The sequence below is a fragment of the Numenius arquata genome, chromosome 7, assembly GCF_964106895.1.
Source record: "Numenius arquata chromosome 7, bNumArq3.hap1.1, whole genome shotgun sequence".
Lineage (NCBI taxonomy): Eukaryota > Metazoa > Chordata > Aves > Charadriiformes > Scolopacidae > Numenius > Numenius arquata.
In genome coordinates, this window is record NC_133582.1 from 14,649,942 (window position 1) to 14,672,654 (window position 22,713).

General features: G+C 44.7%; 1 protein-coding gene across 1 annotated transcript in view; it reads left to right on the plus strand.

Annotated features, from left to right (window-relative positions):
* The window catches only part of SOBP (sine oculis binding protein homolog), a 117,651-nt gene that overhangs the window by 79,377 nt on the left and 15,561 nt on the right, over positions 1-22,713 (plus strand). The window contains exon 6 of the mRNA XM_074150715.1: positions 19,241-21,195. Coding sequence (XP_074006816.1) covers positions 19,241-21,193 — 1,953 coding nt within the window. The 3' untranslated portion in view covers positions 21,194-21,195. The remainder of the gene's footprint in view (positions 1-19,240; positions 21,196-22,713) is intronic.

Consider the following 22,713-nt stretch of genomic DNA (forward strand, 5'->3'; position numbering starts at 1 on the left):
CAAACCAGCAAGGATGGAGTTCCTGCAGTTTCTCTCCTGCTTAGAGCAGGCCTGTGTCACCTCTGGTAAAAGGCCTCCAGCTTAGACCAGCATTATACGTGGCCAATTATCTTATTTAGGTATCTCGTATATATTTAGGTCTTGAAAAGGTCAACAGCAGAGCATGGCTGGGCAGGGTTTTTTGAAGCTATAGGACTGGAAGCTTTGCTTCTAGCATCATTAGAAAATAATTGCTTGTGAATGTCCAGGGATTTGAATCTACATGTTGGAGCTCTGAAAAGGAGGCCAGGAAGGTTTAAAACATGATCGAAACAGCTGCTGCTAATGTTAGACGCCGAGCAGGGAGCAAGAGGAGCGCACTGGGGGAGCACAGTGGCTGTGCCTCCCCTGCCTTGGTACCCTTGTGCTGGGAGCCCCTCTCCTCGGGATTCTCCTCCTCTGACTGTCCCCGGCACAAACACATTTTGTGTGTTCTGTGATTCTGTGGTTCTGTTCCTCCGTCCAGAAGTCACACAAGCTGGTGCATGTTTATCGAAAGCTGCAGTGAGGCAGGTATCGTCCCTGTGGCACTCCAGCTGAGATGTTTTCACTTAAGTATATCTGCTGCTCTTCCATTTTACATTATTTTTGTCCTTTGCTTTTGGTTTTCTGCTCCTTGCAACTTTTTTCTCAGACCTCTCTTCCCCTTCTGAATGTTCTTCCTCCATTACGATCTTTCCTTTCTCTCAGTTCAACTGTCTTCTACCCCAGATCCATGATAAATCACATCACTTATTTTTTATGCCCCCACTTCTTTTCAAAGTCCCTGCAGTCTTTGGCTCCTCACAGCTGTTAGCTGTAGAAAGTCCCCTTCCCTACATGTTGTAAGGCCCAGATTTTACTAACAGTGATTTTCACTATCTCAAAACCTGCCAGTTGCCTGCCATGGCTCACAGCTTGATTTCTCAGTACGACCACACTGGGTGGCTTGTGACTCTGAACGCAAGCTCTGAGTTTCTTACAAGGAAGATAGCCTCGAGGCCGGGTATTAGACCAGTTCTTAATGAGGCATCCGTTCACTCCTCAGCTCTGTTACGGATACTCCCCATGACCCTGGCCAAGTCATTTTATCTCTCTTTGTCTCTGCTCCCCATTCAGAAAACGGGCATTGCTGCACTTCTGAAGCTCATGTGGAATTGCAGCGATGAATTCCTCCTGCTTGCTTTGCCTTTCCCTCATCCCTTTTGTCTGCAGGATTGGCAGCTGGGCTAAAGTGCCACCGAATCAGAGTATCCATGGTCAGTGCAAAGCTCATGCTCCAAGGGGCTGGCCCAGCTGCTTGCCATATCCTAATAACATCGGTGGCAGAGAGTCAGCTTTATTACTGTTTGCATAGCGGTCTTGTGTGCTTTGAAGAGCTTCCTATGCTGTCTGTGAATAGCAAACAGAGAAGTTTCCAAGGCGGGGTGCTCAGTGCTTATTGCAGGACAAAGAGATAAAATGGCTTCCTTTAAGGGCTTGCTCCACCGGGTCATTAGCAGAAAATGTGGGGCCTTGGAAGTACCAGGAGGAGAGGGATGGAGGGAGGCAAGGCAGTCACTCTGTTTGTGAAACCCATCTCTGGTTTTCATCCCTGTCGTCCATCCTCTTTCCCTCACCCTCCCCACTTTAGTTCTGTGACAATAATGAAGTGAAGGAATGCAAGGGAAAGGCATCCTTAAGGCTGTCATTGTTGCCAAGTAGTGCTAATAGCACTTTCTCTCTCACATACCTGCTCCTGAACACTAATGTCATTTAATTATTGTGATGTTGCAAATGAAGGTGCCCACACACAAATTCAATATGAATGTAATTATTAGAGGTGGAATGCCAATTAAGCACACACCAAAAGCAAGTGGTGTATTTTTGATTTGTCATCTGATTTATTATCATTTACCGCACGCGCCTCAGACAGCACCGCCTGAGTCAGGAGTAGAGAACCAGCCCTTTGTATGTAAAGCTTTCTCTTAAATCTACACTACACAAGAAAACATCAACTGGTATAAAACATTTGTTTTTAAAATACAACTGGGAGCGTAGCTTTGGGGCATTCTCCATCTCAGGTGAGGAACGCAAGGGAAATATGATTTTTGGTAGGCAGATGCACATCTCCAAAAAAAGCACAATACCATTCACATACATAACATATGTCAAAAAGCCTTCAGTGAAAATCCAAATTATGCAGGGAAGAAAATCCAGCTTGCAACCAGTTTAAGTGTGTTGGCCAAGTCAGCCAAGAGGATCTGCAGGCTTGGGCTTCAGCAGCTGGGGGCACATTGTCTGCCTACCAGCTAATTACAGGGGTTTTCAATTTTTAGGTATCTCCTAGCATTCCATTTTTCAATTCTTGTCAGTGAGTGTTGCCTTTTGGGGTGAGGAGCACAATGCTGGTGGAGCATCCCACCTTGTTGTGCAGCCTGGGCACATTTATAATGTTCTCCTGTTCTCCCAACCTGTAAAGAGTCCTTCTTTGAATACTGTGCACCGCTCACCATGCAAGCAGCTCATTATCCCAGGCATTTCAAGACTAATTTATAGGACATTTGGTTAATTTGCATAAGCCAGCCAGTACACAGAAGATGTCTCCACAATAAAGTAATATGCCAAAATCGGGATTTATGTGAAAACATGAATATTGGAGGGGGACACACACACACACATATCTAAGAAGCTGTCATTAGCACCAATCTCTAAACGAATACCTCTGATAAAAAGTCAGAATCTGCCTTTCCACCTACTGTATGTGAAGCTCCCATATAATTTTCTGCTTTGAATCTTGCTCGGTTTTTTATTAGGTAAGATGGGGTTTGATCCTTAAAACAGCCTTGAAATATGAATACTTGGTGCTGTTGGCTTTGTCTGAAAAGGAAACAAAATTCCCCAAACTGAATCCATATCGAGGGCTGCCACGTTCAGCTATCACTGCGAGGAGCCTCACGCGTCCGCTGCTCTGATTATTACCTTGACACCAGAAACAGGAGGGCCTGTAATCCTTGAAACAGCTGACATCTGAAGCGCTGATTCTTCCTGTGCTTTGAGTTAGTCGGTCCTTGATCTCCGTGCCTGGCATGCAAGCCCGGCTTTCACTGAAACCTGACCTCGTGGTCCCTTCTTCTGCAGCCCTGTTTGTCTTCTGCCGTTCAGAAATGTGCGGCTTCTGTCCTCGGGACTCTGAATTAGAGCTGCATAGGTCAAAGGAGCAAATGGGAGAGTTGTCATTATTGGATCCAATGCCTGCCCTTGATTTATGTGTCCTTGTTGGTTGTTTTTTTTAATAACAACTACAAAATAAGAACGTTGCAAGAAGTTTTTTGAGCAAACCTTTCCCCTGCAAGGTGACACTGGCTTTCTGTGATCCCTAACGCATGAGTGATTCACCTACAGGTACAGATGGTTTTGCTCCCTTGCTTGCAAAGCCAGCCTGGGATTTGAAAGTCAAGTGAGTTTCTTTCTTCTCTCCCTAATATGTCTTCTGCCATTATGAGGCCTCTGAAGAGCACATTAAGTCCATATTCACCCCTGTGCAATCTAATTAACTTCCAGAATAACTGTGAAGGTGTAACTGAGATTGCAGTTTGAAGGCCGCTTTGCTCCACTTATTATAATCAAAGGAACTGTTTGTCCAGCAGCATTTCTATTAGTAGTAATGCTGTTTGAAAAGGAAATAACTTAGTTGGACTGAATTTGTAGGAATGCCAGCTAGAATTGCGTAAGTGAATGCACATATATCTGTTTACTTGTAAATAGAAACTAACTTGAGCTGGAAATCACATGTACAATAAACATGTAATCCTGATGCCATTGCTACAGATTCATTTCCCAGGGCAGAGCTACGGTTTCAAGAGCTCATTTCAGTGCTTTATTGTTTCGAGGGTTTGAACAGTGTTGGTTGTTCACTTTGGTGCATCACGTGTAGTTCCAGTTAGGTGAAACCTGCTGGGTATTTAATGGCTTGTTCAGCTTGAACCAGAAGTTATTCTGTTTTATCTGTTATTCTAGCTTTTGAGATTAGTATTTTCAATTGCAGGAATTTGTGGGGGGTTTTAATCAAACTGTACTAGAGCTTACATGGAACTGACAGCACTAGCTTGAACATAATGAGTATGTTCAATAGGAACAATACATGCGGTTTTTTGGTTTACTCTCTTCCAACTTGAATCACTTTTTGCTATTCTGTTGGAAGCACATTTTTTTCCTCTGGGGATTTACAGTTTCTCTTAGTGTTTTGATTACTTGTGAATAATTTGATAGAAAACCCCTTACACATGTGCGTATGATGTACAGCATCAAGCTTGGATTTGGTTTTTGACTGATCCCTCAGAGCTGAAGTTACTGTATACAACAAAAACCATTTGTAATGCTGTCAGACAGGAAAAATCTCTCTTCTGCAAGTTGACTTAAATTTGTTATGTGTATAGCTCCATGAAGTTCAATAGATGTAAATACAGATTAATTATTTAAAAAGTAATAGGAAGGAATGAGCTTCGAAACATGTAGTGTTTAATTATTTAAAACCTATAATGGAATTTCAACCCTCATGCATACCTCAGATCTCTCGTTGTGCTTGGACAAGTGCCTGAGGTTAACCAGCATGTCCCCACCCCCCACTCATCTCCCCTCCTATATCACAGGTGATAGATGTGCCTGGTAGACGTGAAGAACAGTCAATATTCTCAGTCATGTTTACTAGTGAATATGCTATACTTAACTCTGTCTTCCTTTCCCCCTTTACTATATTGCATCCTGCAATAAGCCATTCCATATAACTTTTCCTATACCAAGATGTGCACGAGCGTGCGCACGTCTGTACCTAGACACAGAGGACCAAATCCTAAAGTCTCGGCTTGGGCAAAGCTCCTTGTGGTTGCTGGCCCCACAGAGTGGAAAGAGCCCCATAGTAATGTTGCACTTTGGTCATTTGATGGTGGTGGTTCAAGGCACCCACGCTATGTGACTGATTGAACTGGGTGTTGTACACGCATGTAGGACAAGCTGATTCCCGTTTCAAAAAACCCATGCTCTAAGTAGGCTAGTCAGATAAGGGGAAGCCTTCTCACCATTTTAAAAGGAGGATCAAAGATACAGACTGAAAGTAAAGAACATACAAGCCTCCCAGCTTTAGAGACCTGTCTGAGCTTACCCTCCCTTTGCTCCCTCTGCAACGGATGGAGAGAGTTCTGCTGAGACCCGTTCAGAGCCTTAGTGAGGCTTCTGCCATGACCCACCCTCCTGAGATGCCCACCGCTGTCCACAGACCTGAGCTGGGCAATCAAAGTAAGTATCTAAAAATGAGCCGTCTGGATTATTTCACTGCCTACCCTTCCTCTTGTCTGAAGTTACTCCGAAATGTTTTGTTTGCGGGGAATGACTAATGCCAATCTGACAAGTCCCGTCTCAGCACCTAGCTACATAACCTTCCTTCTTTTACTGCTGTAAGTCACTGGATGAGGAGCACTTGATCCGGGGTGGGTGTTAAAATAAATCTGAAGAAAAGCCCTTAAAAGAAAAGCAAACACTTCAGTTATATTGAACAAATACACAGTTAGGAGTCTTTATATGTAATGGCTACTGGTCTTCATTTGCCAGACAGATCTCAGCTCATTCGATGAGGAATATTTCCAGCAGTGCTCTACCCTGTGAAATTGTTGTCAGAAGGAGTTTTGTGAAAAGACTTAGGGAAGGAAAAGGGCTGGAGAAAGCAAGACAGAGTTAGTCCTCTTTGAGGAGGAGTCTAAAAAGCTTAGCACTCTCAAGAGCCTTGCTTGCAATGCACTTGCAGGGTGATGGTTTAAATACGTTGATTTATTTTGTCCTTGTGTGTAACTTCCACATAGCTGCTTTGTCACGCATGTCATGCAGTGAGAAAATCATCTGCGTGATCTTGTAAGTATGAAAGGGTTTGCCATGATGCATTTACATAATAACATCTATGCAGTTGCAGCATGCATCATATGTACAGGCAAGGAATGAGTGCCATCTACAGTAACACAATGCGTTACTGAAGGATCCTCTGCAATTGTGTTCTTTACCGAATAGCATGTCTGATGCCTTCTGTTGTAATGTACCCTCCTTGGTGAGAAGTTAATATTTTGTGCCAAATTCAACTCAGTTACATGGTTCAAATTGAAAAAACAACACTGGCTTCAGTGGAGTTATCCCAGATTCATCCTGGGGTTACTAAGAATAGATTTGATTTATGTAAATAGCTGGGTGTCAGGTACGCTCCAGCGCTAAACGCTTTCTAAACAGAGGGATAAGTAAGACCCTTTCATTTGAATAGGAAAGACCTAGTGGGACTTTTTTTTTTTTTTGCACATCCATACCCTACTTAGAAAGAGGTAGATGTAAATCACCAAGGAACAAGGTGCGTTTTCCATTCCTTGAGAAACAGCAAATGTTTTGGGCCTGACAAAAGCATCATAGTGGGCAGTGGGGTGTGTGAAGAGCTGGCCCTCCCTCCCTCAGGCATCAGTCACAAGTAGAGCCTGTTGCTGCCCACCACCCTTGCAGCTGGCGGGTCCTGTTGGAGGACACCCGGCGTCATGGCAGGAGTGTTCTTAGTAAAACAAGAGGGGCATTAGCAGAAGAAGACAAGGAAGTTTTCATACTCATTAGTTCACCACATGTTTAGCTCTAGGCTGCAGTTTCAGATCTTTATAACTCCTCATTTACTATTTTTAAGGCTAAAATCCTGGAAAACAGTGTTTTCCAGGTAAATCCTACCTACCAGTGACAGAGTAAATTTTTTTCTATTTTTTCTTCTTTTTTCTCTTCTGTTTTTCCGTTTCTCCTTTCTCCTTTCTCCTCTCCTCTCCTCTCCTCTCCTCTCCTCTCCTCTCCTCTCCTCTCCTCTCCTCTCCTCTCCTCTCCTCTCCTCTCCTCTCCTCTCCTCTCCTCTCCTCTCCTCTCCTCTCCTCTCCTCTCCTCTCTCTTCTCCTTTCCTCTCCTCACTATTTGGAGGATATGCAGACTGTTGCATTACCCATTGCTTCTTTTCCCTGGCCCTTATTTCAGTTTTACCTGCCCCATATGGGAGTGCCCAAGAGCAAGCCTAACAGTTGCTCAGAATAAGCCTCTCTCCACTGGTGATTTTGTGCTAATAGAAGGGGGAAGGGGAGCTGGGTCTGTACCAACGGGCTCTGGGTTTCAGCCAGGATCAGTGCCTCACAGCAAGAGAAACTAGAGGGACACAGAATGCTTCCTCTGTGCGCGGCCGAGCATTTTCCCTCGCTTGGCTTTGTCTTCTCCAGCCCCCAACTCCAGAGGAAATGGGAAAATGAATTCCACTCTCCATGCCCAATCTGCAAGAGATGTGACACGTCTCAGTCCTGGGCTGAAAGTGATGTGACACACTTTTCCTTGATCCAAGCAGATTTTGGATCTGGCCCAGGGTTGTTCTAATCAAATGTGGTTTCCAGAGAGAGGGCTGCTCTTTAAACTGAACATATTCTGGGACGTGGGGTGGTGCGTACCATTACCAGCGGCGAAACCAGCAATTCTCAAAGTGTGAATCACACGCAGTCAAATCTGGAACAGTTTTGACTCCCTTCAAAGTTCTATAGACTAAAACCCAGCAATACTACTCTTGGAAACTTTTGATATTTTTTTTTTCATCCATTTTTACTAATGGTTAAGTCAATCTTTCCCTAATCAAGTCAATCTTTCCCTAACATTATTTTTCCAAGTAAGCAGCTGATGCAGTCCCTCAAGGAGTTTATATGTTTGGGAAAGGTGGGGAAATGTGTGTGTGGGATCTGCCCCAGGTAGGCTGTGAGACCCGGCCAGTTCTGCTGCAGCCCACGCTATGGCCATGTATATGTTAGAACACATAGCTTAATGGGTCCTGGCCTGTAAGTATTATTGCATGATAAAGATTAACATATAGTAATAAAGACTGAAGATTCCTGACCTATATAGATGGGTGGAAAATCCCCTTTTATATAAATATATATATATATATATTTCAAAGCACCTAGAGACTTCTATTCTGTAAGCTTCTTGCTTGTACAAGCATAAATCAGAAGAAACAACACAAAGATCTGTGAGAGTTATGCCACTGTAAAATTGCATAGGTGAGGGGAAGAATTGGGCTTAGAACCCTTCATTACAGGTAAATGAAGATTTCTCAAGGTTTCAGATTGAATTCCTACTTGCTATTCTACGCACTAATGATATTTCAAATCTGGATTACAGTAACATTCTCTAGACCCAGTACTATTGCATTTAAGTCTGAGTGATTTAATGGCTGTTCAGTGATGATTTTGGTCCAGGTGAAGTGGTGTTGGCCTCCAGCAATGCTTTAGGCTAAAAGCATCATGTGTTAGCAAAAAACATTAACTTGCCCCTCAAACCTCCTCATTATTACATTTATAGTCCTGTCAACCAACCTGTGTGCCACTGGAAGCATAATGGAGGGGGTTTTATTGTTATTTTTATATTCTCTTGAATATTAAAAAGAAAACATATTGGAGAAAAATACATATAAGATATTACTAGATATAAATTCTAGACAGATGAGCCACTTGGGTTATTTTCTGTCTCACAATGTTACTTTACTATATGACCAGAATAAAGTTTTGTTCAGAAAAAAAAGGTGAACGTGTTTATTCAGGTACTGAATAAAAAAAGAGAATTGATTAGAGTATATAAATCTTCATTTGGCTTCTGAAGTTATCTGCAGACTTGATAGCATGACATTGTCATGGGTGAAGATTTCTCATTTGGTGAGATTTTGATAACTCAGTAAGTGGGATACTATTTGAGGCTAGTAAAGTGCCCTTTTCCTCTTTTACTTATAAGTTTTCCTGTACTTAACAGCATCTGTAATTCTCAAAAGAATTTGATAGACACATTTACAGTGTTAATTGCTCTCTGTTTCCCTTTCTTTTCCTGATTGCTGGGGCTGGATGCAGGGAGTGTTGCACACAGGCGCTCTTTCCTAAGTGCACTGGTTGACAGTCGCTCTACAGAAGAAACCTTCTGTGGCTGATGTTTGGTCCTGTTTTCGTGAGGAGGAGGGTCTCTGCAGCCTCTTGTGAGGAGGAGGGTCTCTGCAGCCCCTGCATAGGAGCGAGGAGCTCCTGGCGTGGCAGCTGTGCTGGCCTTCTTGTCTATCCTCTGAAGAGGGGCTGGCAGTGGTTCTCAGCCTGGGCATTGGTGAGTCCCCACAGCTTGGGTACCCCAGGGATGGAGAAGCTGCTCTGCTGCCTCCTGTAGTCGAGCATGTGAAAATGTAAACTGTACAGAAGGTTCTCCAAGGACATGGAGGTAAATGTCCCCATGAGGAAAGAAATGCATTTCCACTCTCTGAGGGAGAGGAAGGAGGGGGATTTCCTAGTGTGACCTTCTCCTGCTGCCCCAAAGAGATGGCAGGCACTGGACACTGAGGAAGTACTTCTAAGCCCCAGAAATGTTTTTCCAGCTGCTAGGTTTGTTTTCTTTCCTTTGGCTTCCTGAATACTCAAAGCCAATAGTTCTTGTCCTGTTCTCAAGGTGTTTACAACGCTTCTCACTGCCGATGCTTTGCACAGCTTTAGTGGCAGCGGTTTGAGGAGTTACATTCATGTCATCTTTAGGAAGAAGCAAAGCTCTCACTGTGGCAGTAACAGCTTAAGGATCATAAAGCAAAACCTCCTGTTGTGGAAAGGCACCTACTGTAGTTCATCAAGGCTCCCAGCTTCACCTACTCGATGTAGTTCTTGCTTCTCGCTGCTCAGTTTTTCCCAGATCATTTCAGGACCAGGGGACTTTGAGAATGCACATCACGGGAAGTCTTGGCCTGGAAATCAAGTGTCTGACATCAAGGTGACCAATGCCCACATAACCTGAATCAAACTTCTTGCCTGAGCAGCAAATATGTCTGTGCCATTGGTCTGCCAAGCTGGCTTCTCCCACTGCCACCCACAAGCTAAGGGCCATGAGGAGCATGATGTAGACACTCAGTTGACTCCACAGATCCCTACCCTCAAATTATGCTCACCAAGAAGGAGGCTACAGACATACTTGAATGGTCAGACCAGGTTAAGTCTGGAAGAGGAACTGCCTCTTGGCCTTTTTGTGTGGTCACACCACCATGCAAATATTGGGCCACTGCTTGCAGATCCGTGGCAGCCTTCTGATGAGCTTGAGGCTTGGTGGGAGTTGGAGAGTTAAGCTTGGAACTCAATGGCTTGAGCTGAGGTTTGCTCTGCCCCACAGTCTCTTGCAGGATATAGTTATACTCAAAGGCCAATGGACTCACAGTGGGATGAGGTTTCTCAGGGCCTGCATTACTGTTGGAAAGGTCATTCAGTTAGGTGATCTTCAGGCATTTCTGCAATGTGAGTTTTGGTGAGACAGGTTGCCTGTCCTGCTGAGTGCATCTAAAGCTCCCACCTCTCTCTCCTGCTCTTGCCCTCTTTTCATCTTCTGCATCATCTTAATTTTATTTAGGACTTCTGTCCACCTGGAGTGGTGGCCTTAGCCAGTACTGAAACAGCAGTGTGGATGTGCCCTGTAATCAGCTCTTCTATGGTACAAGTGTGAAAAACCCACATTAGGGATTTTAAGGTTTAAATGCTGTTATTGTCCCATTCTGTGTTATTTCAGCCAAAAAGGTTTCTGGGGAGAAGAACTTCCCTCTTGGCAAGCCCCACCTCACACTACATTCATTTTCCCTGAAGCTTCGCCCACCATATTGTGGGCTTCACCAGTGGTTTCAGATCCAAAGTTCCTCCTGTGGTTTCAAAGCCTCAGACTGAAGTTGAAAACACGGAGCTTAGCTGTTTATATACAAAATCAAATATGTAGCCACTGATGAAACAAGACCCAACCTGGATTTCCACTGGGCATTAGCATAACTTATATTCGTTGCTTTTGGCTAGGAACATTAAAAAGCCCCCCAACACAAAGGAATGCAAGGGCTTTGAAAAGACTATGTTTTAAATACCACAGATGACAACTGCAATGATTCAAAAAATGAAATCAATTTATCATTAGCCATTAATTACCAAATAGCTCTATTTTCTCCTTATGCTTCATGTAGCTTAGATTTTTGCATAATTAGGATGAAAAATGGAGACAGAGTGGGTCTTGCATTTAAATGACATAAAGTCAGTATTCGCTCCTCAGAAAACTGTGGTAAAGATTTTCAGGAGGACAAAAAGTTTAGGAGGGTTAAGTCAGAGAAAGGAAAAGCAAGTAAGCAGGGAAGCTTTGGTCTCTTCTAAACAGAGAAGCTCATCATAGGACAGTTTTAAGTTGTAGGCAACTCCAGTGTTCTGTTTTGTCAACTGTTTTTGCACAAAGCTCCAAACATTGTAAAAATCTGTTTTCCTTCACACCTAGCATTGCTATGAGCTATATTGTAACCACATTCACAGTGTGTTAGAGCCTGCCTCAGGGTTCCTTCGCAGCAGGTTTCAGCTGGAATAATTTTTTTTGTTTGTTTTTTGTAATAATCACTCCATTCAAGTGGAACAATCATTATAAAAAATTATCACAAGCCATCTTGGACAGAAAAATCCTGGAACAATAAACACGCTGAATGTCTTGCAGTAAGCACATTGAAAACGGTGATGGAGGCTGGATAACTGCTTAATCCACACTTTGGATTATGCCTGTTACTGGGGTTGGTTGACATTTGGTAGTGAAAGAGCATCAGTTCCCAGTAATGGCAGCTGAGGTGGGGTCTTGGTTACAGTCGTCTTGAAAGTAGATGCTGTAAATTGCCCTCCACCTCTGGGGACAGTCTGCATCCCTGCCAGGGACCCCTGGACGAAAGCCCCCCACCCCATGGGCCAGCATGCAGCAGCTGCAGTGCTGGGCACGCAGACCCCTGTGTACCTTGCTTGGGCAGCAGCCGTGCCCCAGTCCCTCTCAAGAGGAAGCCTGAACAGGTCCAGGGTGGCCATATTGGGGGAGGATTGGGTATGGAGACGTGGGACACCTTGGTGAGTGACTGTGGGTTGGGTAGCTTCTGGTGAGGCTGTGCCCACTCCATCACTGCAGGGTGCTGGCAGCTGAATACCTTTTATGATAACTCAATTAGCTGGGAAGAAAGTGCAACAGCGTTAGGATAAGCAAAAAAGCCTTTACATTATGAATTTCAATTCCTTTATGCTGATTATCACTAACCTCTCAAAGGAGTTTGTTATTTGCTGTTGTCTCTGAGTGGAACGCATTCCCTTCCTCTTCCTCACTCTGACCCTGCACATCTGAGCAGAGCATGGCCATGCCCTTCTGCAGATCTTTCCCAATCAGCACAGCAGGGTGCCTACCTCGCACTTCTTAACATTAGTCTTTTTTCTGAGTCATAAAATGCTGAAAGGGAACTCCAGTACCTTGGAACAATCTTTATGTCAAAGAAATGGCTGCATGTTTGTGTGCTAACAGCTGAGCGGTGCCTTCCCAACCTGTCAGGGGCTTTGCACCTCAGGGGCGTCTCCGCAGGGGGACCCCCAGGAGGTGAGTGGGGCAGGGGGTGAAGAGTTAGTACAGATCTCCAAGTTGCTGTTTGCAGAAGGGGTTGGTCTGACCCAGAGCCCCACTGGGACCACAGCTTCTCTGTGCTAACAAGCGTTGAATATGTTAACACTTGAGGTACAGCTCTTGCCCCAAAATTTCTGTGCTTGGTCACACAGCAGACTGCAGAGATGGGGCTGTGTGCAGGATTTAGTACCATGAGTGGAATCTATGAGGGGATTTGTTTGGAAATTGCCATTCCTTTTTAGGTCACCTGCTCCGAAGAGGAGTCTTGGTGGTGGGTAAATAGAGGAAAGAAGGAAGGGAGCAGGCAACCACATTGCCCAAGAAGCTGGGGGAGCTGGCAAGGACAGCTGGGAAAGGTTTCACATTCCTTTGCCATTTGAAGATAGTTAGGCGCATAGTCCTTCAGGAAACACAGTTCTAGGTTGTTTTCCTTCTGATATACTGAATTTTTCCCTGGTGTTCTGCTGGGAGTGCTTCACAACCTTGCAAGGGGGCCCGGGTGGCAAAGGGGCCTTGGTGTCCATGTCACGGTGGCCGCTGGGTGATCTGCAAAGGGTCTGACTGAGCTGTGTGTAAGAGCACTAGTTGTGACTCATTTGGCTGTTTACTAGAAACCTCTGTTATGTGAGTTTCAAGCCACTTCCTAATTTCTAGATTGCTGCCGCGTCCAATGTTTGGCAGGCTTCAAAAAACTTGAGCCCTTGCTGAAAAACATATGGCTGGTGTGTCGGGTTCTCTCTTGGCGGCAAGGCAGAAGCCTGTGCAGGGGGAAGGGGGTTGTCTCCTCTCTGTGCGGCTTTTGGGGTGGGGTGGGAGCCTCTGCCTTCACGCCTCACACATCCTGGGTGGGTGGCAGGGTTGGAAACTGCAGGGAAGGTCCTGGGACGCAGTCTGGGCTAAAAGGAAAGGCAACTGGGGACAGAATGGGGTACAGGAAATGTGCAGTGGCATCCATGAAGCCAGAACACATGCCTAAGTGTGTATGAAGAGACAGCAGTTGAATACCACAGTGGGAAAAGGGAGTAGAAACTACTCAGCAAAGTTGAATACATAGATTTTATGCCAGGAAGCAAGGCTTTGATAATCTTCAGTCCCATGTTTCGGCATCTTTGGTAAGAATCTGGTCTTCAGGATGCGATGCAGCCCTCCCTTTTGCAAGGTGTTCCACAACAGCATTCTCCTGAGCAAGGAGAGGAGCTTCGTTAGTCACCCTCTGGTTCTGGAGAAGCTGAAAAGGGACTGTCTTTGCCCTAGTGACCTCTTTCTGTCCTCTCTCTAAGCTTTGCCAGGGAGCTGCTACTAGTCCGAAGTGCTGTGCATAAGGCACAGGCTGTCGTTCACCGCAGTGACGGTGTTTGCCCGTTACTCATTCCTGGTTTCTCTCAGGCTGATGTAAATACCTCCATAGACAGATTTTAGCAAATGTATTTCTTAACAAAGTAGTGTCTGATACTAGATTACCATTCAGAGGTTAGTGGTGGACTGCACTAATGGATAAACTTTGTGCCTGCATTTGAAAGCCTATTAAAATATTAATAATTTTGTGCCTAAAGCCCAAGCATGGCTCTTCTAAGTGCAGCAGGATGCCTGTGTTGTGCCCACGGGGCAACCTCTTCCCTGTTTGAACTCCGCTTTGGACATTTCTATCAAAATAAAGATATGGACACCAACAGGAATGGCTCTTTCCCCCTCTTTGTATTAGAGAAATCCGAGCGTTACAGGATCCCTCGGTCCTGGTTTCCTCGGTGTTCCCGTATCGGGTGTGAGTAGTGTTTCTGCTGATGCGGTGTCTTCTGAGTTGTCTCCCGGTGTAGATTGCTGCGTGTTTCACAGGAAAGCGGATGAATGATATCAAGTCATTGAGCTTATAAGTAGCACACTGGCAACCCGCCACTAAAATATAAATACATTAAACGTACTGAAGGAAATGTTCATTCTGTTGTTTAGCGTTGGACATGCCCCAGTTAGGTAAATTTAATCTTCCTGAGGGTTGTTGCGTTACAGCTGAACGAGATAGGCAGTTATCTTATTACTGATCTTTCTGTCATTCAGGGTTTGTGTTCTGGCACTCGCTGTGTGGAGTGTGCTTGCCCAAGAGCGGTCCTAGGAGTATTTTCCAAGGGAGACGGAGATGCCTAGGGGATCACCTTGCAAGGTTAGCACTTCGCAAGGTCGGACCCTTTATCTCAGAAATGTTCACGCTCCTTGTCAGTCACACCACTACCCACCTCCTTTTGGGTAGAAATGTACAAAATGGTTGTTTCGCCTATGTTTGTTAGGAAACGTCTGAAACTTGGCCTCGTGGCATTTGTTTTATTCCTTTTGTTAACTTGCGCTATGGGATTTTCTGCCGCAGCTCCTTCCAAAATCCCAGGCTGTGCCTCTGCTCCTGTTGAGGTCAGGGGCAAGGCTCCTGGCGACTCCAGGGTGAGCGGAAGCTGGCGCTGAGCATCAGACCCAAAGCCGTTTGATTGCATTAAAGAGGAGCCTCTCCACTGTTTTCCACGGGTGCTGGGTCAGACCCTCCCGACGTGACCCCGCCGCATTAACTCTCGTGACTAATCCCGATGAGAGCTGGGGAGCTATTCCCGTGCGTAAACACTACCAAATCCATCGCAAGGCGTGAACACTCTGCAATGGTTTAGCTCTTCTCTTGGTTGTATGGTGAAGGGAGAGGATGAGGCAGGAAAAGGGAAGTAGAAGGAATAAATGAACAGAGAGATTTTTGAGCTGGTTATGAAGAATGACGATGTTCTGTACAGCCTGCAAGTACTTAAAAAAATAAGATATCGGCTGTGTTTTACAGATAAGAAAATATTATTTTATTGAACGGAAAGATATATATGTTTCACCTATCACATCTGAACTAATCAGTGTAGGCTTTTAGAAGAAGTCTGTAATTACTCTGAGCACGTCATTAGTTAGATGTAAAATGAATGATATTGCTCCATTTTATTACTTCTAGTGATATAGCCATTTGTATCATAAATTCATTGACCTCATCTTAAATGATCAATCCTCTAAGACAGACTTGATTCATTAATTCTTAAGTGACATTTTTTCTCCTCCAGTAATTTCCTCCTCATCGCAGGGACTGTTCTTCTGCCTTTTAGTATGGTATTCTAAGGTGTCACGTTACCTGTGTATGACATGCACATTTTATACTTGTATCTTAAATAAGCAGCATAGACTGATTGCTTAGATAGATGGACGGACATAAAGAAAGAAAGAAAATAATTAAATACATGGATGTAGTACATAGTCATTTCTCACTGACGTTAACTTCAACACTTCGAGATGTTGCAGAAAATCAATGAGACAATTATTAGATATTTGGTCCATCCAGGATGTTCAGAGGAACAGAATTGCTGCCTTTAATTTCTGTGGCTTTAATTCATTTTAGTGATAAAATATACAGAATGGTCTGTGATTAATATGTGAGTAAGGCAGGCAGACTTCAGAGTTTCTTGTACCTCAGTGAATTATTGAAAACAGCAGAAATCAGTAGAGAATTTCTAAGCAGGATTTCTAAATCTTTTACCAGGGAAGAGAAAATATTTGTTTAGCTAGAGGTGACATAGGAGCCCACCTGAGATAAACAAATCAATACGGCAATAAAACACTGAATTATTTAAGTGAATTTTTCAACTGATAACTAATAAAATTAAATTATTAGAAAAGATGCCACAACTTTTTGGGGGTCTGTATTTTTCTTTCGGTCAGTTTAATTAAAGTCACTGATGGGGGCTCTTCCTAGAAAGATAAGGAGGCTGGGTTTACTCTCTCGTATTTCTCAGGTGCTTGTTTGGCAGCAGGCTTACAAGTTGGTTTGCTTCCTTTCCCTTCCCAAAGGAAGGGCAAGTCTTAGCTGCACCATCCCAGGACCAAATCAGGGAAGCAGCTGCATCTGAAGTCCTTCCCCATCCCTTACAGCAGCCTCCAGGACCAGTCTCTTCCTCATCTTTCCCCTGCAAGCAGACACTGTTTAGGCAGGTGATGGGCTGGGGTGGGCTTCATCCTTTCCCTAGCCTTTCTCGGGAACCAGCTGGAAGCTCCTGATACCCCTTTGTGCAGCTCTTGGCGTACATGGGGAGATCCCCTGCCTCTGCACAGCTCTTGGGGCAAGAACATACCCTGCAAGTGGCAGAAGGAACATTGTGGTTTACCTCCTAGTTCCATACAAGCAAAAAGGCAGCATTTTGTGGCTACAGGAATGAGCTCTCAATCAAAAATGACTTTAAGGTAAATTCAGCAGCTTTAGCAAGTTAAATAGTACCTTATTAACTTGCGGTGTAGACTCACAAATTCCCCTTTTGTCTGCTTGGAAAACAGTGGCAAGTCAGAAAATTTCAGGAGGTCAGTTATAAGGTGTTTCCCTCAGATCACCCTGTGTTGACTTGCCAGGTGGGTGGCAACGTTCCCATGCCAAATACCCGGGATGGTTCAGTGCCCACTGCTGCGTGTTTGCACTGTTTGTGGCCAGGGGTTGCCCAGCTCCGGTGCTGTCTGCAATGGCCGCTGAGCCCTCCTGCAGGGAGCAAAGGGAGAGCCGATGCCTGGTAAAACCCGGGGGCCCTTGGAAGTGGGGGTGCCCCTGCTTTGCCTTCCTCTGTGCACCCCTGCTTCCCATCCTCCCTGCACCTTGCGGGGATGCATGTGCCATGGCAGCAGAAGCATTTATCTCAACTCTTCTGTGTGTTTGATGGCCTTTTTTGTCCACATTTTTTAGAGCACTACATCGTCAGTGTGTGTTCCATGCAGAGCTGGCCCTGTTTGAACTCACCAAGAAATTATCTTCCTTGCATGGGGCATCGTGCTGGAAATATGCCTGTCTTAATGCCGCACGCGTCGGGCAGCACCAGCACCCCCTCTGCTTTATCTCATGTGGCGCTGTGTCCATGTGCCCAAGCTAAAAATCTGGGCCCTGCATTCCCAAACTTCAGGGGTGACTTAATAGTTCCTGCTTCTCAAGTAATTATTTAGTTTGATTTAAATGTTGGGATAAAAACTTCATGGTAGAGAGAAGGAGTGTGTGTGTGTGAATGGGCGGGGGGAGCAAATAGCAACCCAACTGGATAACCAAAAGGTTGCAGAGTTAAAATAAACAGGCTAATAGCCATAGCGTATAGGGGGTGTGGGTGTGTATATGTGTGTGTATATATACATTAAAGATATATTACTGAAAACTCAAAAATGTCACCACTGTTTATATTAAAGGAAAGCTGAGAGTTAAATGAGATGGGTAATCAGATGCCCGACATATGTTGTTTGGAATTGTTTATATGGCCAATAGTTATTAAAATTAATTATCCTTTTAATGCAGTCTTTTCACAATAATTTTCTTTTTTTTTTTCTTTTCTTTTCTTTTTTTTTTTTGGTACAAAAGATACAGTCATTTCAAAACAAGCTAATATGGGCTATTAGGAAAAGGCAGAACAAACAATACCAGGATGTATTCTGACATGGTCATAGGCTCAACATGCTGATAGCACCAAAATTCTCTGTCAACGGAGTATTTTGAGAACTAATGTAAATGACAAAAATGGTTTTTTTGTGTGTGTAAAATTCTGTCAAAAAAGTAAGGCACTGAAAAATCTGACATCTGTTTATCTGTTTATAGCTATGGCAAGATTACTCATATTAATTCTTGTTTAAAATGCCATATGAAGGAAAGGCATTTGTGCAAACAAGAGTCATATTTGAATTGTAGATCATGTCTTCACCATCTGTGAGAGCTGTTGGTGTTGCAAAATTAATGTGTTAATGAAATCACAATAATTTCTCTGAAGTAATGGATTCTGAAGCCTAGAATGACTATTTTTTGAACTTTGGTGTCTAGTGGTTTACAACTGGGAAAACCTTTCACAGCTTAATTAGTTCTGCAGCCTTACTTTAAAAAAAAAAAAAGGCTATGCCTTCACCACACCAATAGTAACACAGAAATGGATTAAATGGAAAGCAGAGAAACAAAACAGAAATGAGCCTGCAACACAAACTTTTTGCCATAGTATTTGAAAAGTTGCTAAACAGACCCTTGCTTGCCAAGAAGTTTTACTCAGTGACTCGTACACAAGAGTGGGCAAACAGCTCAGAAAATAATTCCAGCTTGCAGAAACATCACAAATTGGGACTATTTGAACCTCATACAAATGTCCTGACTATTTCCAAGCTTCTCCTTGGAATGAAGGGGAAAGGATGAATGATGCTTTTTGCTTCATGATGCCATTTTAAAATACCACACCCTTTCCAACTTAGTATTTTGATACTCTTAATAGAATATGAAATGTTACAGTGTGCTGCAGTTTAGCAGAAATTATTTGCATTCATTTCCAGCAACTTTCTGAGTCCTTTTCCAGTTATCATACTCCTGGTGTAGTATGGCATCTCAGATGGTACAGGTGTGCTTAGATTACCACCAAGGAGTAACCACAGCCATACTCATATGGATTTTGTATGCTTATATATGCATGTTATAAGAGTTTATGCCAGCTGAGGATTTTCTGTGGTATGGGTTTAAGATATAATTTATTGTGTAAGGCAGAACTGAGATCATGGGAGCCAGAAAAGGGAGTGGCATTCAATTCACCAATATTTTGGAGCAAAGAAAGCATAGTTTTCACAAACATAACTATTTTTTTTCCGCTAGAAAAATAATATGAGTATTTAGAAAGCAACTGAAAAATTACTTTTGAAATAACACTATGAAGAGAGGATTGCTATTCTTACCTGATTTGATTTTATTACTGTGTTGTAGGTATGTGACTGGTGTAAGCACATAAGACACACAAAAGAGTATCTGGATTTTGGGGACGGGGAAAGAAGGCTTCAGTTCTGCAGTGCAAAATGTCTCAATCAGTACAAAATGGACATTTTCTACAAAGAGACACAGGCCAATCTTCCAGCTGGACTGTGCAGTACATTACATCCTCCAGTCGAAAATAAAGCAGAAGGCACTGGGGTGCAGCTGCTGACTCCAGATTCTTGGAATATACCGCTAGCAGATGCTCGGAGAAAAGCCCCATCCCCAGCGTCTGCAGCTGGCCAAATTCAAGGTCCTGGACCATCAGCGTCTACCACTGCCTCTCCGTCTGACACTGCCAACTGCTCTGTCACTAAAATCCCCACACCAGTTCCCAAACCTATTCCCATCAGTGAGAATCCAAATATTCCACCAGTTTCTGTCCAGCCACCTGCTAGCATTGTGCCTCCAATTGGTGTCCCACCTCGCAGTCCTCCCATGGTGATGACGAACCGTGGGCCAGTTCCTCTGCCCATATTCATGGAACAGCAAATTATGCAGCAAATCCGTCCACCATTTATTCGTGGGCCGCCTCACCATGCCTCAAATCCTAACAGCCCTCTGTCAAATCCAATGATTCCTGGAATCGGTCCCCCACCAGGTGGTCCCAGAAATATGGGTCCCACCTCCAGCCCCATGCACAGGCCAATGCTTTCCCCTCATATCCATCCCCCCACAACACCTACCATGCCTGGGAATCCTCCAGGCTTGTTGCCACCTCCCCCTCCCGGAGCTCCTTTGCCCAGTCTTCCCTTTCCCCCTGTCAGCATGATGCCAAATGGTCCTATGCCTATGCCACAGATGATGAACTTTGGATTGCCATCCCTTGCCCCGCTGGTGCCACCTCCAACTCTACTAGTGCCATATCCTGTCATTGTCCCTTTGCCTGTCCCCATCCCCATTCCCATCCCCATCCCTCACATCAACGACTCCAAACCCCCCAATGGCTTCTCCAGCAACGGCGAAAGCTTCATTCCGAGTACCTCCAGCGAGACGCCTGGGGCAAAGCCAAACAATAGCTCTTCATCCCCTCGAGAGTCAAAGCAAGGATCATCTAAATCCTCTGACTCGTCACCGAGCTGCTCAGGCCAGTCCCTAAATCAAGCTCAAGTGCTTCAGGAGCACAGTAAAAATGAAGTTGTTGACTTGACTGTCAGACCTAGTAGTCCAGTGAACAGTAAATTTGGTTTCCCCAGTGTGCTACAGGGTCCACAGGATGGTGTGATAGACCTAACAGTAGGCCACCGGTCTAGGCTGCACAATGTTATCCACAGGGCTTTACATGCCCAGGTGAAAGTTGAACGTGAACCTAACAGTGTTGTAAATTTGGCTTTTGGTAGCTCAGACAAAAGGAACTGCGGTGACTGCAGGGACAACTGCAGCCCAGTTGATTCAAAAACATTACCGTGCAGTGACGGAGCTCACTGCTGTCCTGTCTCCTTGCCCTCTGGCACGTCGGGACTGGAAGCTGGTGCAGCAGTGTGCAACGTCATTGTGAATGGCACGAAGAGCACGGAGGGTTCCAAGAACCCGGAGCTGCCCCAGGAGCCGAAAAAGTCCCAGCCCCCAGAGGAGCTGGCGGTAAGCGAGCTGGAGTCTGTTAAGGAGAACAACTGTGCATCAAACTGCCACCTTGAGGGAGATGCAGGCAAGAAGACCGGGGAAGAGCCCCTTGTTGGGGGAGACAAACAGGACCCGAACCTTAACAATCCAGCAGACGAGGACCATGCGTATGCTTTGCGGATGCTGCCCAAGACAGGTTGCGTGATCCAGCCTGTGCCAAAACCAGCAGAAAAGACTGCTATCGCGCCGTGCATTATCTCAACGCCAATACTCAGCACAGGGCCAGAGGATCTGGAGCCACCATTGAAAAGGAGGTGTCTCCGAATTCGAAATCAGAATAAGTAAAGGTTTGTGTAATCACTACTGCCTTCTGTGTGAGTAGAATGAGTATTTTCAGGTGTGAGGTCAAACTCGCGTGGATGTGGCCTTTGTGAAACAAGATACAGGTCCCTATTTATCAGCACTTTCAGAAAACTATTGGTATTTATGTTTGATTATTGTTCTTTGTTTTGTATTGCATCTGTACTTGTCAGTACTCCATCCATCAGCAGCCTCATTACACTTTTGCTCACAGAACATTTCGTGATGGTGCTGGCTGTGAAATTATTGTGTTGTGTATGTCAAAAAGTCAGTGGTTTTCTGCCTAGGATATGGTTTAGGTCTGGGCCATTAATCTGCTTACTTATTCCAGCTGAGTTACGCAGCAACTCAAGCCTTCATGATGATGATTGAAATTGCCCTACAGCAGAGCACAGAGCAGGATGACCCAGCTGCTTCCTGCTAGCTCAGATCCAACTGACTTACCAAATGGTCATCTCCAACCATCTTACTTTGGTCTGCCTCCAGACTGCACCCTGGCTTTCAAGCGGGCTGGTCTCCAGGGAGTAAACCCCCTCTCCCTGAGCTTTCCTTCCTCGGGTATTGGTGCTAAGGGACTGCCTGCTGTTTGGGACCTGCCTGCTGTAGTTTATCTCAGCAAGACCTGTGCCATGGGGCTTTACTTTCTGACCTGAGGCATCTGCTTTTGGTGCAAGTCTCCCACCTTAGAAAAGCAGCTGAGGTTTCCCCCAGCCCTGCAGTTGTTATATGTGTGTGGCTCTTGGTAGGGCTGCAAAGCAAGGCAGAGATACGGGTAAGTCCACCAACAACCAGCCTTCCAGTACCTGAAAAGGGCCTACAGGAGAGACAGGGAGGGACTCTTTATTAGAGAGTGTAGCAATAGGACAAGGGGTAATGGTTTTAAATTGAAAGAGAGGAGATTTAGATTAGATATTAGAAAGAAATTCTTTAGTGTGAAGGTAGCGAGGCACTGGAACAGGTTGCCCAGAGAAGTTGTGGATGCCCCATCCCTGGAAGTGTTCAAGACCAAGCTGGATGGGGCTTTGAGCAACCTGGGCTAGTGGGAGTTATTCCTGCAGGCAGGGGTTGGAACTCGATGATCTTTAAGGTCCCTTCCAACCCTAACCATTCTGTGATTCTATGAACCGTGGCTTGTCCAAGGACAATGCTCCAGAGGCAGAAACCCTCCACCCTTCATTCCCTATTCCAAGCCTACTGAGTCCCTCTGATAAAACAGCGCCTTTGTAAAACTGTTAGCTTAATATATGTCTGTTGCTTCAAACCTGTGAGCAAGAAACAAATGTAATTGCATTTGTTTAGATTCACAAGCGTGGAGAGCTTCTTTCAGGAAAAGGGAAAATGGTGGGTGTTGCAAGAAATCTGTTCAGCAGTAAAATACTGACGGTTTGCCGGATGTGGCTTGATGACATGCCAGATTTCATTACAATCCGTGGAATATTCTGTAGCCTCCAGTAAATCCCTGTCCCTGGTAGCACAAATAGCGACTGGAGCGGTGCAATACGAAT